This window comes from Dromaius novaehollandiae, chromosome 15 (genome assembly GCF_036370855.1).
Source record: "Dromaius novaehollandiae isolate bDroNov1 chromosome 15, bDroNov1.hap1, whole genome shotgun sequence".
Classification (NCBI taxonomy): Eukaryota; Metazoa; Chordata; class Aves; order Casuariiformes; family Dromaiidae; genus Dromaius; species Dromaius novaehollandiae.
In genome coordinates this window covers 16463458-16481957 of record NC_088112.1, presented here as the reverse complement: position 1 = coordinate 16481957, position 18500 = coordinate 16463458, and the positions used below count along the sequence as shown (strand labels likewise).

General features: G+C 55.6%; 1 protein-coding gene across 8 annotated transcripts in view; it reads right to left on the bottom strand.

Moving 5' to 3' along the window:
* The window catches only part of ABLIM3 (actin binding LIM protein family member 3), a 65361-nt gene that overhangs the window by 28720 nt on the left and 18141 nt on the right, over nt 1–18500 (bottom strand). For all 8 annotated transcript variants that reach the window (XM_064521034.1, XM_064521035.1, XM_064521036.1 and 5 more), the window contains exon 2: nt 379–519. In XM_064521034.1, the coding sequence (XP_064377104.1) occupies nt 379–519 (141 nt within the window). The remainder of the gene's footprint in view (nt 1–378; nt 520–18500) is intronic.

The following is an 18500-nucleotide window of genomic DNA, read 5'->3' as shown; positions in this document are numbered from 1 at the left end:
GGGCAGGCGGCTGACGGATGTGGCTGCCCCTTGGATCACACATGGGCCGTGGGTGTATCTGGGCCTGGCATGGCACAGGCTGGTGGCATTCAGGCAGCCCGTGGTGACTGTGCCCAGGTCTTGGCCATCCCTAGGTCATAGACTGTTCTGCTGGTTTTGGTTTGGCGTAAGGGCATCGCTGGCCCCATGCTACTGCCAGCTCCTTCACCTCCCCACCTGCACGGCATCAAATCCCCCCTGTGAGAAACGGCCACCGCTGGGGGTGCAATCACATCTCCGCAGGCTGGGCTGGGCCCTCCCTGGCCCTTTCCCTTCCAGGCTGTACGTGGGGCCCGTGGGGCAGCTTGGCTGCCGGCTCTTTGGGCTGCGCCCTCCTACCTTGGCAGGTGAAGCACCTGATGTGGAAGTGATTGCTCTGGACGCGTACCACCTCCCCCTTGCACGTGTCTCCGCAGCGGTAGCACTGGATAACGGTGGAACTGCTCCCAGGGGTGTACGGGTTTTGCTGATAGGGAACTGCTGGCAGAAAGGAGGGAGAGAAAAGCGAGAGAGAGGAAGGGTCTGTTAGCATTCAGAGGACAGTCTGGGTGGTTGGGAGTCATGGCACTGACCTCAGCCTGGCTGGAGAAGACCCCTTCCATGACCACGAAAGGGCAGCCAGATGTTAGGTATTGCTAGGGAGAGGCTGTGAAGCAAAGGCCAGCCAAAAACATGCCAATACTCCTTGACTCTGACCCAGGCTTGTGTCCTCTGTCTATCTAGCAGGATGGGCTCTCCCTGTCCCCACAGGAGAGCAGCCACCAGTGTTTGGCTCACAGGTAACTATCTGCAGGCTCAAGTGCTGTTTCTCACACAATCCTTTTTGGTGTCCCCCAAATCCAGGCAGAGCTCCCAAGGCACTCTCTCATGTCCAAAGCAGGCACAGCAGGGATCACAGAGGGACGAACCACCTACATGCTGCCCAGGTCTGCTCAGCCCTTAGTTGGTCCTGGGTTGCTGGTGATACAGCCAAAAAAAGCACCAGTAAACACCAATCTGGCAGCAGCACGGGAAGAGACTGTTACTTTTTGGAGTCTCCCCTTGTTTGGTTAGGAACTGGATGAAGAAGTAATTTCACAAAGTACTTTGAAGGATAACAGCGTTTGAGGGTTTGGCCCAGGCTGTACTTGAAGCTTCTCAGTGAGCCAGAGTGTCCCAGTGCCGCTGCTCTTTGGGGAGCAGTGCTGCAGAGCATGCAACCACCGCACACGAGCCTGGGGGCCACAGCAGAGGGGAGGGCAGTCCAACCCCACAGTTGGCAGGATGGGCTCCTCATGCAAACCAGTGCTAAGGGCTTGAGCCAAGTTCTCCTGCTGCAGACAGAGAGGGAGGACAGCCGGGATTCACCTCCACTCCACAGCCCTCCTCCCACCGCTCTGCAGACCACCGTGAAGGGCCGATACACTGCAACCTCAACCCACGCTCCAGGGGAGGAACTGCACAGAGCAGACGGTCTTTCTGCTGCCTCAGCACCAGCCCCAAATACATGCACATACAGAAAACACTTTGGAGAACAGCTCCTGCCTTCCCTGGTTTCAGAGTTGCTAATGCACACGCTGCTCGTGGGAGCTTGGGCTGCCTGTCACTGAGCTAATCACTGTTCTCATGGGCCAAGCTGTAAAGGACTTGTTTGCTGTAAGATCCCAGAGAGCTGTGGCCTGGGCAAGACGACCTGTAAAAGGCAGGGATTTCAATAGACCTGAGACTTGTTGACCCAGTGCTGAACTGCTTTCCCAGGAACAAGAGAAACAGCTGATTGAAACCTGGTACACAAACAACCTTCCAGAGTAGGGAGGAAGGGGTGCAAAACAGAAGAGATCACTCATCAGAAAGGCTCTTCATTCACCGTGGGGCAGATCGTATGACAGGGAAGAGAATCAGCCCATTATTGGCTTCAAAAGCAAATAAAGAAAAGTCAAAGGGACATTAGAGACTACCCCACAGTAAAATCCCATCCCACAGGCCAAGTGCCCAGAGGAGCCAGTTTACCAGTCCCTGAGATAAGCTCTATGAACATGCAGCGCTGCTCGCTGCTATTGCCTGCGGGGACATGGCAATGCCAAAATAGGCCAGCCTTCCCTGAGCACCACTCCATCCCTTGGATTTATGGATCTGCAGAACACAGATTGGAGGCTACCGCCTCTTGGCTGCCTCCTGAGGCCTGACCTGAAAGCTGCAAGAAAAGCCGAGAAGCTTTTCTATGGGTCCCCCCCCTTAAGCCCTGCTGTGAAGCTCAGAGTCCAGACTTGGAGTGAACTTCCAAGAGCTGCTGGGATTTCCCTCCTGTGCACACTCTTGGAGACTAGGAGCTGTCATGGGCCAGCAAAGGCACTTTAAGTACAAAAGGTTATGGTGTCAGAGGTACTATAAGATGGGCCTGGAGTTCAGACCAGCAGAGACACTCTTTTTTGTGTCTGTCTCTAGATCTAAATTACAGAGGTTCTTCATTGTATTTGGGGCCTCAAGGTAAGGGGGAACAGGGTGGCCTTGCCCATGCTTTTTCAGGTATGTTTTGCAGGGAGGTGCAAGCTCTGGGAACACAGGCTCCAGGACCACCTGCAGGGGGTAGGAACCTGTGAACTCTGCAATACCCTGGCAGCATCCTGGGGGAAGATCCAGGGCTGATCTCACCAGGAGCTTCTCAAGGCTGGGCCTCCTGGTTGTGCTGGCCTGTTGCAATAGATGGGGAATCTCTTCTGTAGGGGTCTCCAGCAGAGCAAGAGTTACAGCACTGAAACTTTTCCTCCCACACATCCCATGCTCGCATCCTCTAAGGACAAAGCAGAAGCCAAGCCCTGAGCCACAGCCACATCAATCCACAAGCTTTGGCTTGAAAAGCACAAGGGATGTGGGGAGAAAGTCCAGGAATTAATCAGCATTTAAATAAACATTAATAATAATAAAATCAATGGCAAAAAATGCAGGCATCACTTGTTCTAGGCTTCTGGTCTCTAGGGGAAACTTCTTGGTGGCCATAGCAACATGCCACCAAGCCCCTGTGCTGACAGGTTTGACGGGAGAAAAGGAAGCAGAAAAAAGAGTTTAGGATGGAAGAGGTGCTTACAGCTCCATTACACCACTGGCAGATTAAATCAATACAGTTGCTCCTGATTTGCATCTGTTGAGGTGGGTCAAGACCTTGCTTAGGGCACCATCACCCTCCCGCCTGCTGGCTTTGTTCAGCATTAAGCAGAAAGCTCTCTGATTTGCGATTAACCTCAGGCCCATGCTGGAATTTTTCTCTGGGAACATTAATGCATTGTTTTGCTGGGGCTCTGCTTGTTTTCGAGCAGCCAGCTGCCCACCTCGTGGCCTCACGCAGGAAGTATTACACATCACAACACCCCTGAGCAGAGGGACAGCTGATCAGGGCAAAGCTCATTACCCCAAAATAATCCAGTAATAATGTAAGTAGCATTAGCAGCCTTGGAGGCCGAGATACAGTAGTCGGGGTGAAGGGGTGGGAGCTGCCCAAGAAATGCCTTAATCTCACCCCAGTTTGCCCCTGCTCTTGCTTATCTAGCAAGATATTAATCTGGCTTTGCATAGTGATTAATGCATTTGTGCTCCCAAACGTAAGCACACAAAAGACTATCCCAGGCTGGACTCTTCTCGGGCTGCCTCCACGTGCTGGCTGGTGTTGGGGTGGACTTGATCCACAGAGCACATCACAGCAGCTCCGTCCTGAGGAGCTGCTGCAGCCGAGGCCGGGCAGTGATCTGCCGTGTGGGCACGCGACAGATTTCTCACTGATCCAGATTAAGGTGGCACCTCCGGTCATGGATCGATGCCCCATGCGATCCACAAGACAGGCAGCAACAACTGTATGCAAGCAAGAGAGCTCATGGCCTGAGTGGTTTGGGTGGGTATAAGACAGTGCCTCTGAAGAGTGGCCAAAGCTGTAGAGAGGAGCTCAGTCCACAGGGAGGGTGAAGGGACAGCGCACGAGCACAGGGCAATGTTCAGCCCAGGAGGGAGGCATGAAATGCTCTGAGCCACCCAGCTGCTGACCACCGCTGGGTTCCTGTGCTGTGATACTGGGCAACCCTCTCCTTCCTTCTCAAAGCACCACCTTCCATTTCAGGAGGGTCAACTTTGTTTGTCTTCCTGTCCATCCTTCCTGCCCTGGATGGCAGAGTGCTGCGTACACTGCGGCATGGTGCCTGGCCCTCCACCGAGGGGCGGCAGGATGGGGAGGGAGTGCTGCACCCTCGTGCTGCCTCCAGAGCCCTTTGAGCACTTGGGGATGGGGGACGGATTGGAGATGAACATCTACCTCATGAAGTAGAGGCTCAAAGATGATGCAAATCCAGCCTGGTGCAGAGGGAAACAGGCTGGCCCCGAGCGGCTGTTCGCAGCAGAATGTGGCTGATCATGCTGTGCTGCCACCAGCGTGGAGCAAGACTGGCAGCACGGTGACCTGGGCCCAGAGGGGACTCCAGGCATCAGGGACAGCAGTGCCAGCTCTGGCAGCCACCTGAGAGCCTGGGCATTGCTCATTTTTAAACCATGCCAGGCAGAGGTGAAGAGCTGCAATAGGAGCTGCTGCCCACAGGGAAAGGATGAGGAGGGAAAGCAATCGCAGCAGCTCATGCGGGGCTGAACGGCTGGCACACAGCAAGCGCTGCTGGCTGCGAGGTGCAAAGGAGCACATGCTGCCGGGGAGCTGCTCAGCCCCACCAGCACCGCTCCCCACCCACACCCCCAAGCCACCTACCTCACTTAGGGCAAGCCAGGACCAATTTTAGAGAAGCACAAACTGCAAGGAACAAGAGATCAAGGGGTATTTCTAACACCTACCTGTTGTCCCATACTAGGATAAGGCCAAGTCCTGCTGGTTTTCTTCTACTCACCCCACTCCCTCTTTTAACCCATTAGCCCTCCAGGAAGGTCTATTAGGTAGAAACTGCTGCAGCTGAGTTTTGCATCATTAGCAATAGGTAATTGCAAGCTCCCACCCAGCTTGGAGATCCTGCCTTGACGTGATGTTTGCTATCAGCATGTTTATGCGACAGCACCTCCACAGGGGATGGGGAGGCCTGATTTAATTAATTACCAGTAATTAATATTTGCACAATACTTGGAGAACCACAGGTGAAGGGGACTGTGGAAAAGCAAAGCATTCATCCTTTAATTAAGAACAAGAGGTGGTGCCACCGTGGGAAGCTGAGGCGGGTGTGTGCCAGTGGCGTGGGAGGGGGGTGTCGCCAGGGGCTGAGCACTGGCACGGCTGGTACGTGCAGCGAGGGTATGACTGCTTGGGAGACGTCTTGGCCAAGTGCCATGGGTGTCAGCACGGGGCTGGGCCCCTGCCGAGGCCGCCTCCGAGGGGGATGCAGCAGCGGTGCATCAGGGCTGGACGATGCCTTCGGAGGGCTCCCAGTCCTGGGGTTAGCAGTCTCCGCACAGACGGGTCCCCGTCCAGTGGCTGCTGCCTCCCAGCCCTCCCTGCTCTTCCCAGGGCAGGCGAGTGATTTATCAAATGAATCCTCTGCACGTTTCCTGCACTAATTGGCCTATAAATTATCCACTCACAAAAACCCACCGGGGGCAGCAGAGATGGGGCTCCCCCTGCTCATAGCATGCCTCCTGGGGCTGGGACACACGCCGTGCTAAACCCAAGCAGAGCCACTGCGAACGCGCTGGAGGCAGGAACCGGCCACGGTGCCCGGCTGAGGGGTGGCAGCAGCAGACCCGGGCAGGGGCCACTGCTGATGGCAGCCACCGGAGTGCGGGCACGGCGTGAATGGCTGGGGTGGCCGGGGTGCAAGGGAGCCTTTCCCAGAGAGGCGGTCACAGGGACAGCGGCAGCAAGGAAGGGGTTGGGAGCAGCGGGAGGAACCGGGAGCCCTGGCGGGGCCGGGGCGGCTCAGGAAGAGGAAGCACGGCCCGGCCAGCGCCGGCGCGTGGAGGCGTCAAGGCCGAGGGACAGCGATGACTGGCCAGAAAGGAATTTCACTGGAAGTGCATTATGTTGAGGGAGAGGCTGAGGTGAAGCGCCGGGGTCAGGACACGCTGTGCCGGGCTGGGGGCAAACAGCGTGGGAGAAACCCCCGCTCGGAGAATAAGCGGCGAGAGCCCACATCCCAAATCCCCCCACATTGCCTCTCTGCAGCAGGCAAATCCCAGAGAGCACAGCCTGGGGCGGCAGGGGACAAGCTCACGGGGCAGCTCCGAGCCCCTCCGGAGTCGAGGGCGAGGGGGAGGATTTCCCCTCCAGGCTGGGCGCCTGGCTGCGCCCCGAGGGCGGAGGGGCAGGAAGGGTGGGAGCTCCCGTGTGAACAAGTCCATGCAGCACCGCAATATGGGCTTCTCAGCAGCAGCTGGGCTGAGGGGTCCGTCCTACCATCCAGCAGCGAGAAACGGCAAAGGCAGGAGGAGTGCGGCTGCGGCCATAAAAATGCCTTGGAGAGGAAGGGAAAGACGGGCTTGGAGCCAAACAGAGTTGCCCTTTCCCAAAGGAGCTTCTCATCTAATCCAGCTGTCCGAGGCTGAGAAAGTGGGCAACCTAACCAGGCTAAAGGATGCTCCTGGCCCGGCACGCCAGCCACGTGTTGCTGGTATCCCACCAGACCGGCCTCGAGAGGAGCGCTTCCTCCAGCCTCCCGGGCAGTCGCGGTGCCTGGCCGGGAAGGGACGATCCTGCCACCCCCCAGGGCAGGATCACCTTCCAGCAGACGGGAGGGCTCATAGCGGCGGCTTAGCACCAGCCCCAGCCACGCAGGTTCAGAGGTGCAGGCATGATGCTGCACCGGCCCGTGCCGCTCGGCCTTGGCACGGCTCCCGTGCTGCGCAGGGCACCACGGCAAGCCCTGCCGGCTGCCCAGAGCCAGCGCCGGGCAGGGTGGGGAGCAGGACAGCAGCTGGAGTCCTTGGCCCAGGCTGCTGGCCGTGAATTTGTGGCGACATTTTTGTGGCCATCCCAGTTTTCAGGTAGCTGGCCAGTGTTTTCCACCCATCTTCCTGAGTCAAAAGAGTCATTTGGACCAAAGAGAATATTATATATTTACCTTTTCTTTACATCTTAATTTTTTCTTTGGATCTTTCTTCTAAGTAAAATCCAGAAGTGTTTCATGATTCAGTACTAACATCCAGGTTTTTAAACAAATTCCTGCACCCGTCAGTTTCCATTCTAATTTTTCATCAGAAAAGCCCATTTGCAAAAATCAGCAGGTCTGTTTCTAAAAACTTGAACCAATTACAGATTTTTCAAAATTTTGCAGCAAAGTTCACGGGACTCTTAACTGCCCTGATCAGCAGTGTACATTGCTAGGGGGCTGGAGGGCGGCCCGCCAGCTCCCTTTGCAGGTAGTCTGGTGATGGGGTCACGCAAGGCTCCCTTCTCTTTGCACCCTGCAAGAGGAAGGGGTCCGGGGCAGGACTCCCTCCAGGAGCCCCATGGCACAGAACATTGTGCAGGTGGGATTACGAACTCCCGGCAAGTCCACGCCAGCTTCTTCTCTCCCCGCTTCCAGGCAGAACCATCTGCGGCTTACAGCTAAAAACCCTCTACTGTGTCACCGCTCCTAATCTAGCCCTAGGCTTCCCTAATTAGATCACGACCAATTATTGCTTCCACCTGCCTCCCGCTGTCCCCTTGTCCCCCGCTGCTGTCACTCCTGCACCATGTCACCTCCCTCGGCGTGACACAGGACATAAACAAGACATGGGTGCTGGCGAGGAAGGCAGCCAGCAGAGCTCAAGTGGCAGATGCCAGCTCAGGCGAGAGCACCTCGCTGCCAGCAGCAGGACGCGGCTGGGACAGGCAGCCGCGACTCTGCACAGCGCCGGGCCGGCACCGGCGTTTGCAAAGGGGGAGGGAGTCCTCTCCAGCCGGGGTATCACAGGGAGGACCTGAATGAGCATGGCTGAGTTTCAAGGAGCATAATGCCAGCTAGATCCTTCCCGGCTAAGCTCTGTGCATGTCCTCTCTTTGCAGCGGTAGGTCAAGGATCCCCAGCAGCGCAGCCTTGCTAACACCAGCCCCCGTACCCCACACAGTGCTGCGTGATGAGATGCTCCCACTTCAGCACCCTTGCTTCTCCTCTGCCAGCACCGCGGCCTCTCCTCTCCTTCCCCAAATCTCTGCCATGTGTCACCATCCAGCCTGTCAGCGCCTCCTCCCACCCGCTCCCTCTCTCGGGAGCACTGCCAACAGGGCTGAAACCCTGCAACAGGCTCCTAATGAGCTCAAGTGCGTGCTCTGACCTTGCTCCAGCCCCCCGACCTTGGGGCTCGCTGCAGATTTGAACCTAGGGATGCAGAGCCCAAAGGCTCCCATGCTGCCCGGGCAGGTGGGAGAAGGGAAGGAAGGAGGCCAGGTGCTTTTGCACAGCCCGGAGAGCTGGCAGCACCTTGCTTTTCTGCAACGACACCCGCACAGAGGGGCCAAAAGGGCAGGACCAGGCTCTCCTCTTGCTCTGCTCCCAGTGCTCCCAGAGGCTGCGCTGGGAAGAGAAGCAGCCAGCACAGGGGCAATTGCTTCACCGAGCTTATGTCAAGTTGTAGCAGGGAGGTGGGTGGGAAGCAGCAAACTGTCAAACAGACTCAAGTCGCGGGAGCAGCAGTGGCTGGGCAGGGATGTGGGAAGGCTCCTGCGCGCTGCCAAAGCCTCATGCTAACAGGCAGGACATGCCAGGATCACGTGCTGGGGTGGGAGCTGGCCCGTGGAAGGGAAACACTGCTCCTGCTCCAAAAAGAGAGGGGGGGAAGGTCAAAAAGCAGAGCCAGGGAAAGAAAAGAGAAAAGAGGAGATGGAGGCAGAAAGGGAAAGAAAAGGAGGGAAGGAGAGAAGCAAACAGAGGAAAAAAAGAAAGAAGATGGATGGAAAAGGACAGGAAAAAAGACAGAGTGCAATGAACAGCGAGGGCTCGTCTGTGCAGCAGAGCTCATTTCTGGCTGAGCTCATGGAAATTATTCTCTAAATGCAAGTGCTGAGGAAGCTGGTGATTGTCTCCGCGCACGGAGTAACCCAGCTACCTGGCAGCCGCCCGTGCCGGGACCGGCCCACGGCTGCCTGCAGGATGTTTACTTCCCAAGGCTCTAGCAGGCTGGGCAGAGCCCTAACGCGCAGGGGAAAACCCAAAGACCCCACTGACGCTGCCAGCTGAGGCTGCAACAGGTTTTGTCTCCTTCCCTGCAGGGCAGAAGCCCACAACCCCCCTGGGAAACCCCCACCACAACCACCCAGCCTCAGCCCGCCCCGGAGCGGCCCCACTGCGGGAGACGCAGGGTTTCCTGGGCTAAGGGCCCCCATATATCACTGGTTTGCTTAAAGCACCAGCTGCAGGAATCATGTGGTTCTAACAGATTCTCAAGAAAAAGAGGAAGAAGTTGCTCTTCCAGTTCTTGCAGCTGCAGAGAAATGTGAAGAGCTCAGTGCTGAGCAGCAAAACAGTAGGGAGCCTTGTTCAACGAGCTTTCTGAGCCTGACAGCTATTCCCTGGCCTGCTCGGAGCTGGCAACCCAGGGAGCACCCTGTCCACAACGCCCAGTGTCTCAGCCATGCCGTGGGGACTCCCAAGCTCTCGGCAGCAGCCAGGGAGCACGGCTTGGCCCCAGCACTGCAGGAGCAAGCTTGCGCTGGCTGCATAGCAGCCTCACACACAGGGTCACGGGGATGCAGTAGCACCCAGATGCAAGAAGTAGCACCCACCACTGATGCAAAAACTATTGTTCAGAGAAGGACGTCCTTTGGCCACCCACAAGGCAAGGGGAAGAGTATGAGCAAGGCACCCTGCAGTGGCTAAACATTTCCAGCACCCTTGGCCACGTTTGCCTGTGTGAGCTGGCCTTGCACCTGCGGAGCTGGGCTCAGCTCCCTCCCCTCTCCTCCAGGCTGCATGCGCTGCCTGCAGCTAGCAAACGAAAGATGCTCTCAAACCAGAAGCAGTGACCACTCAGAGAAGCTGGGGTTTTTAACAGCATTCGCTTTCCAGTGCAGAACCATCTTTTAAAGTTTAATTGCCGCTCACTAATCCCAGCTACTAAATAAATGAAGAGGCAGAGGGCTTGGTTAGCATGAGGCTGGGATGAGCCTCCCACCACCTGGCAAATGCTACAGCTCTGGGCCAGCGTCTCTAGAGAGATTCTGCTAATACCTTCCCTTTCCAGGAATCAGCCCTGTCGGGAACACTGCGCTCCGGTCTGGAGGAGAGCGAGCCCTGGGGAGTGCGCGTGCACACACGTGGGCACGAGCATGGTGGGCATGGAGTGAGGGAGGAGGCTGGAGCAAGGCAGGACATCTGCGGCACAGGGCTGTGATGTGGGACGCTGAAAGACGACGCGTGTTAGAAGTGACAGGAATTTAATGTGTGCAGTTGAACACACGTGCTAACGGCGACATTAGTGCATGACTTGTACTGTGTGTACATGCCCTCTGTGCCAGCACTGAATTTCTCACAGCTCCAACAAGCACTGCTGGGGTCTTTTTCCTGCATAATAATTGTACAGCTTGTCATGGCAACACGATCTTCTTGAACTGAAATTGCTGCCGGGATGCCTGGCATTAGCATGTTTGTTTGTCCGCAGCCATCACGGAGCCTGTTGCAGAAGAGCTTGAGGCTCTGCAAGCCGCCCCTCCGTGCTGGGCGCGAGTGGGACCGCGTGGGAGGCCAGCAGCCTGCCACCAGCGCCAGCATCCGGCTGCTGCCCACCTCTGCTCCCAGTGCAGCCGCTTGTGCTCGGGAGATGGGCAGGGCCGATCTCCCTCCACCGCGCTCGCCCTCGCAGGAGGAGGGAACGGAGCAGCCTGGCTGGGAGCTGCCGTCACAGCCCACGCTTTCCTAATAGCATCCAGACACAGAGACGCCCCTGGGATTTCGATACCACCGTGAAAACTGCTCTCCACAAACAATATTGTTGTTATCCTCACATGCAGTATCACACCCAGAGTGCCTGGCCCTTAGGGACCCTAGCCTACATCCCAGAATAGCCGTAGTATTGACACCGAGTGCCGCGTGCTACAGATAACCACCCAGGTCAGAGCGGAGAAATGCAGCCCCTCTAACGGCTCATGGAAAAGAGATCCCCCAGCACCTGGTGCGCAGTAGCTGCATGCAGGCTGAATGCACCGCAGCTGCCTGTATATCTCATTCGGCGTGCCCAGTCCCTTGTGTAGGCATGCTGTTTCTACCAAGCGTGGGTCTGGATATGTAGCACTCAATGGGGAATCACAGGCTCCAGGAGCTGCAATAAAACTCCAAAAGGCACAGCTCAAATTTCACAGTTACTATTTAATTCCCCTCCATATTATCCCCGAGAATATTTTAGCAGTTCTTGGCATCTTGGGGAGAGGAAGAGAGAGGATAGATTGCTTTTTAATTAATAATGGCTGAAATGCACGGCCTCCCAGGGCAGGAGCTGCAGTGAGCCCCGAGCAGTGAGTTACACCGAACGGGAAGGGGTGGCACAGTGGTACCTCGGCGGTAGAGGGGTTGCACTTGGTTCTGCCCCTGCCTGGACAGCCGGGAACAACCCCCTCTGCCCCCTCTCAGGGTAGAAGCAATGATGCTCCACACCTCCACAAGTCCATCAGTCGCTTTCCACACTCCCTTCTTCATTTTAAAACCTTTGCAGAGGATATTAGTTAGTCATGGCCTTGAAGCTCATGCCCCGCACTGACACAAGATCAGGCTGATGAAGGAATCCCAAAATAGCCCAGTTAAGAGGGAGACGCCCTGGCTATGAAGCTGGGGAGTGGCGGCCGTCCACCGGGTCAGTCACAGTGGTAGCACCCAGAGATGGCGGAGGTTTGTGGGGCTGCAGGAGCATGGGCTTAGCAGGGCTCAGGGCAGGACCGGCAGCCACTGGGATGGACAGGGAGCATCATGGCAGTCCCAAGCTTGCTTCTGGGGATGAACAAGACTGCTTCTTTCTGGTATGGCTGCCTGCAGGCCAGGCTCCTGTAACCAGCTGGAAGGGATGTTCCCCAGCATTTGGCTATCCAACAGCACCAGATCCACTGCAGCAGTGTAAAAGCCCCCACCAGCAATTTGGGACTATTGATGCTGAGTGCACCTGGGAAGCGAGACGCTTCCCCCAGCACATGGGATATGTGTCTCTCCATCTCCTCATGGCCACAATGTGACTCATCCTGTCAGCTCTGTCTGGTTTCCCAAACCCCCTGCAAGGAGCAGCCCAGCAGGAAAGGGCCCTGGCTTATGCCTGTTTCAGGTGCAGCAGTAAATCCCTCCTTGCTGACAGGAAGGTGGACAGGACTGGATCAGGGCTGCTCTGTCCTATTGAGCAAACCTGCAAGGCCTGGGGAGATGTCTGGGGGGCTGCAGCAGAGCTGCACCAGATCCCTGTTTCATTTCACCCTGTTCCCTGCCCACCTCTGGGCAGTTTTGCCCGAGCTTGGGTGCCTGGTGGCCTCAGATGCTGGAGGCTGGTTGCATTCACTCTCAGGCAGCTATCTGACCTGCTCAGCTCCAGGCTGAGCCAGCAAATGAGCTGAATGAGTTCAAATGAGCAAATGAGCTGGGGAGCAAAACTCTTCAGGGTGGACCAGAAGAAAGCAGGGAACATTAGGCCAAGCCCTGGACATGATAGTTACGTTCAGCACACCAGAAGGCAAGCATGGAGGCAGAGGAAAACTGCAGGAGCAGGTGGGAGGAGAAACAGGAGAACAGGCCAAGCCAGAGAGGGGAGAAATGCATTGGGGGCCTTATTGTAGTCCAGCAGCAGTCCAAGCAAAGCATCTCTTCCCAGCACTACTCCTGGCAGCAAAGTCCTCTAGAGAAGCATTGCTTACACACATAGGCCACTCCTCCCAGCACGTGCAAGGTCATGATGGAGCAAAAGGGCTAGATTCATATACCATGAGCCACCTGGGAGTTCCTGATGCCAGGGCCAGGAGCCCAAGTGCCACTGCAGTACGGGAACAGACCTAGCTGCGCAGGGGCTCCCTCGAGCCGATCCTGCTGTCCGGGACGAGCAGTGAGCTCACCTGCACCTCCCAGCCCCAAGCAAGGAGGGGGTTCATCCACAAGGCTGAGCTGGCATGTCCCCAGTCCACCCACAGAGACATTGGACCTGGGACTCCATGCAGGCGAGGCTCAGCTGCAGGGGGAGACTCCCTAGGAGGCAGAACAGCTCCTACGCACCCTCCCCTACCTCCCACACCTCTGCTGGCCGCTCTGGGGGCAGGATGCGAGCACCGGGAATGGGTTCGGCCAGCTCCTGCTCCTCCCTGGGGCATTCATGCCACTGCACTAGCACAGAGCTGGCACCGGGGCTCAGGCGTGCCAGGCAGCACCGGGCTGGCTGCCGGCAGAGGTCTCCCAGCCCCCCTTGCTCCAGGGCTGGGTGAGCTGTGGGGCTGTGGGGCAGCACAGCATGCACCTGGCGCAGTGCAGTGCTGGAGGGCTGTGTGCTGGGAGAGCAATGCGCCCATGCCCAGAGCAGGCAGTGCAGGCCACCTATCCATCTGCTTTGCTTTCAAGAAAAATGGAGCATGCTGTGGGGGCGAGGGGGTGTGAGGTGCGTGCTTGTGGGTGAGCGAGGAGAGACGAACGTGGCCAGCACACAGGCATTCCCAAGGGTCAGAACCAAAGCACGGGCACAACTTGGGAGCCGAGCTCTTCTCGCTGCCCTTCATCCAAGCAGGAGATGACAGAGGTGCCTAACCCCCGCGGGGTATGCAGGCTGTCAAACACCCCCAGGCAGATGCATGCACGCACGCACATCGGCGCTTCAACTCAGGAGGCTGCTAAGATGCTGGATCCCAGCCCAGAAAGCCAGAACAGGTTTCTCTTGAGGGATTACATCTCAACGCTGAAGGGTCAGCCACGATTTAGGAAGTGGGATGAAGCAATAATCACCCTGCAAAGGAGGAAGGCTTCACTTGCAGGCCTGATCAGGCCTGTCCCTCCTACGGTGAAGCAAGCCACAGCCCCGGCCACCCTCGTCACCAGACACCGCGGGTCAGTCCTGCTATTCTCCCAGGGCCACCTCACCCCATCTGAGCATTGCTGCTTGCCAGCAAGGGCCACGGCATCAGTAGGAATCGCTGCTCATGGTCAGGCAGAACCCTTGCGGAGAGCCCAGCGAATGGGGTTGCATGTCCAGTGCAGCTGCGAAGCCTAGGGTGACACAAAGATGCAGGAGCCAGCTCCGAGCTGCTGGGATCCCCTAGTCTTACCCTCCGCAGCTCAAGAGGGGCTGCCACCCTCCAGGTCCAGAGACCTCTCAGCATCTGTCAGGAGAGGACCGAACTCCTACAGTGTTGCACAAACACCCAGCTTTTGCATAGAAGAACAACTACGATTTGGTTAGGAATAAAACGAGAGTGGACAAACATGCTCCTGCCCTCTCATCCTTGTGCCCCTCCATCCGTTGCTTTCTAGACCTGACCTACTTCAGGAGGAATTCACTGACCGCTGCGTACGGCCTCGGGATCGCACTAGGGCTGCTGCGGCTGCTCCTTCCGCTGGCTTTTTGATGCTGTTCCCACCAGTCTCCCCCGCCTCCCTGGCAGATGTGCAGCACTTTCTGAGATCAGCATTTTGGGCTGTGGAAAGGTTTATTTGAGGCGGGTGAGCAGGGATCCCTGCTGAGAGGCTGAAGATGGAATTTCATCCTTACATCTGTTTCAACTTAAAAATCTTGCCCAAGCCGCTATAGATACAAATAAATTGTATATGACTGAGGGGGCGTGAGGCAGATCACTGTGTCCTGCACAGATCTACAGCAGCACCTACAGCTTGCTGGGCTTGTTGTCTCTGTGGTTCCTGAGCCACGGGCCTGGGCAGAGGACTATCCCAAGAGAGGGATCTGGGTGAGCGCAAACCCATGGTCAGGAGGTCAGGAGACACATGGCTCACCTTGGTGGCTCTCTAAGGAGCCCAGGATGCAGGAGGAACATCTGAGGCCACATCTTCTGCAGGACCTCCAGAGACCTTCCCTCTGGGAGCTGGGTGAATGTGGACCAGGTAGGGTGAAAAGGAGCCCTGCTGTTGAACTGGTGGCAGGAGGGGTCCCAGGGAAGGTGAAGGGACCCTCCACAGGGACAATCACCTCCCCAGCAGACCCAGCCTCTCCTTGTGCCTTGTGACATTTGCTAAGGAGGGGGACGAGGACGTGTGGGGTGGCCTGCAAGTGGGCCAGCCAGCTTGGCAGCACGACGCCGGCCAGAGCACATCTCCTCTCCTCCCCCGGATTTTATTCATGAGGCATGACAAGTGGGTTTGCTACAGCCAGAGAAACAACTCACCAAGCAGCTTCAGACAGCTAGAAAACAGGAGGGGGGAGCCTTGCCTGGGGATTTAACCCAGCCCCAAACCCACAAGGTGCTATTTTCTGCTCTGTCCTGCTGGGCTGGACAGGTTTGGGTTGCCCTCTGAGCAGATGCCCTTGGGTCCTAGAGTCAAGGGGTGCCAAATGCGCAGAGTAGAAGACTCTGAATTTAAGGCCATGATCAATCAGTGAAACCGTTAGCTCGTAATTTTGCTTAAGCCAAATTTCTTACTAAATAGAGTCTGTATTCAATCCTGGGAGAGAGTCCCTGTTGCATGGGAGCGTAGCAGGCCTCTGGTGGGGGACTTTCTCCCCTCTGCTGCCAGTTGTCTGAGCAGATCTGTGACCACCAGCGAGAAAGCTTTAGCAGGAGGGATTGGTCCCAGCCAAAAAAGAAAAGCCAAGAGAGTGGTAAGGAAGGGACTGGGCAAAGGAGCGGTCAGACTGGCGGATGGTCTCTGACATGGTGGCATTTCATGCTGGGCCTTGAAGGGGGGGACAGTGGAATCAGTGCTAGGGTGTTGGGGACAAGAGTTGACACAATGGAAACATTGAAGCTGCTTCTTTGCACGCACACAAATGTGCTGGAGACAGCCAGGACAGAAAGGAGCTTATTCCTGGCTGATGCATTGAGGGATTTTCTGTTTGCTGCTGTGTTTTGTATTTGTGGCTTCCCGTATGGAAATGCTTTTTCCCTTTAACCTCCACCCACAAGCCCAATGGATTTTGTTACAGTTTTCAAAACATATGGTACATACATCAAAAACATAAAGGATGCTATATTTAAAATATTACAAAGCAAGTGAGGAGCCAGCATTTTTAAACTAGGGCAGAGTCCTGTCTGAGAGTGAAAAATGTGGGGATTTAGGATTTTCTATAGCAGATCAGAGAAACAGCCCTGTTAGACTAGAGAGATAGAGGCAGGTTGGCAACCTGCCACCTTGCAACAGACTGTTGCTCACATAGGCTGGTACCTGCTTCTCGGAGAGGATTCACCAGTTAGCTGGGGAGTCTGCACCCTGCTCTTTCAGATGGGCTATAGGGCCTCTCAGTCTGGCATGTCTCCTGCCCTGATAATTCAGTTTAGTATCTTGCCAATACTTGGCAATGTGGTCTATATGTGATGCTCTAGAAAGGCAGCCTGAAACCATAATGCACTAAGCTCATTTCTTCCTGATTTCTTCTTTGATCAATTGATTCCCTGATGGGCTGAATATCTCCTGTATTACTCCACTAATCGCTCTGTGTGTAACATCACTCATCTGGCCAATACAAGCACTATGAGAAAGATAAATTTGCGCTTTCTACAGGCACAGGTTAGAGGACCAGAGTTTCCTTTGTGTCATTTCTCCAGACTGGAGCTTGTTCTCTCATTCTGCAGAGTAAGTGCAATGCACTGATTTGTTTTATTTTAAACCATATTCATGCTGGCATTGTAATTCCAACCTGGGAAACTGCATCATAGCCAGGGAATGAGGGGTCTTGGATTTGCTATTTTTAATTCCTTCTACTCCCGGGAGGGAACTGAAATCAAATCTCTATCCAGAGACACTGTATAGATATTAATGCAATGAAATGGGAATTTGGACTGGGGGTGACAGCTGGCAAAGTGAGCCCTGGAGTCACAGAGCGGACAATCACCCCATAAATAGGATGCAACAAAGGGGTATATGTTACACGGGCAATCTCAATACCATCAGTGCGTGCTCAGAGAGGCAGGAGGTTCAAGACCAGCCACCCTGCAGCCAGTCCCATTCCAGGGGATGAATTACGGCTTAGGGCTGGCGGCTAAACAGCGTCAGGAGCTACCCCAGCAGGCTCCAGATTCCAGTATTCACAGTTATATCCAGGATGCTGCTTTCTAAAACAACTGGGATTTCATCAGCTGTGCTCCTGGAAGGGGTGTAACACAGCCCTGGCGCTGCAGTGTGAAGGGCACTTGCCATGTCCCCTTGGAGCCCTGCTGAAACCATCATACCTTCTGCAAGCCACTGGGTCAGAACAGACAGAACATACACCTGTAGTCAATTAATATGGACTGTCCCATGCAAAACTATGCAAGCCTTCTTTCAAATAAGGAGCAGCAGAGTCCCAGGCCTCCTGGCCCCAACAGGGTCCTTGCAGCTGCAAGAGCATTACACACACAATGCTTACCGCCTTTCTTAAGCTACTGTAATCCCTACTCTAATTCTGTTAAAGGTAGAAAATGGAGCCTTTACTGGTCATAAAAATATCATATCCTCCTACAGAGCTTACACGAGACACCTGGACATACATATGGGTGGTAGAAAGGGGACAGCAACAGGCTCCAGAGCTGGTTGGGTGCCATGGGGCACCATGCCAGGGAGAGCCCTATGGCCACCAAAGGTCTTTCGGCACCACAAACACTGCAGGACAGTGCAAGGCATCAGCCAGTCACCCATCCCTCTGGACTGTGCTAGGAAAGACCACGTCAGCAGTCTCTCACTGCCTGTTTGTCCATCCCATCCACCCGGTCGCTACTGTCTAGGGTTAGGGTAAAAACCCTATAAGGCAGATCATATTTAAAAGCTTTGAACCTGGAAGAGCAAAGCCCCTTGACACTGCGAGGACAAACAAATGACACCCCTGAGGGGACATGCCCCTGCCAGCAGCACCCACAGTCACAGTGACGAGGGGCTGGCAGGCAGATACCAATGATGACCAGTGACCAATGGCAACATGAGGCTTTTTTGTAAGCCAGCACCCTCACAGGGAGGTGGTTTCATAGAGGTAAGAAACTCCCTCTGCAATACAGGGACTCAGAAAGGAGTCCCTGCCTCCATGGCACACAGCATGCTGGAGCATCCATGGGCTACCTCCAGCGCAGAGCCAGCTTGGGGCTGTTAGATGCTTGCAGTGGCAAGACCTGCTCTCAGCTGTCCATTAGCATGCATAGGTGCACACTCATGCAAGTGTGTACAGTCAGCCGTGGCCCCAGCCTGGCCTCCCAGCTCAACTGCGGGCAGCCGGTCCGGGCTCACATCCATCCTTCTGCCCAGAGAGAGGCAGATCCCTCTCTGGGCTTTGCAAGCACTCAAAGAGCTCCTGAACAGGCTGGCGGTGCGCTCCGGTCTCACCCAAAGCTGTTAGCATTTATCTTCTGCCATGTGTTGGTTTCAGTTGGCCGGAAACAGAGCTTTCAATATTAAAAGACAGCAGTTTTTGTTCTTCTTGCCATCTGTATGTTTGTGTATTTCCCTTAC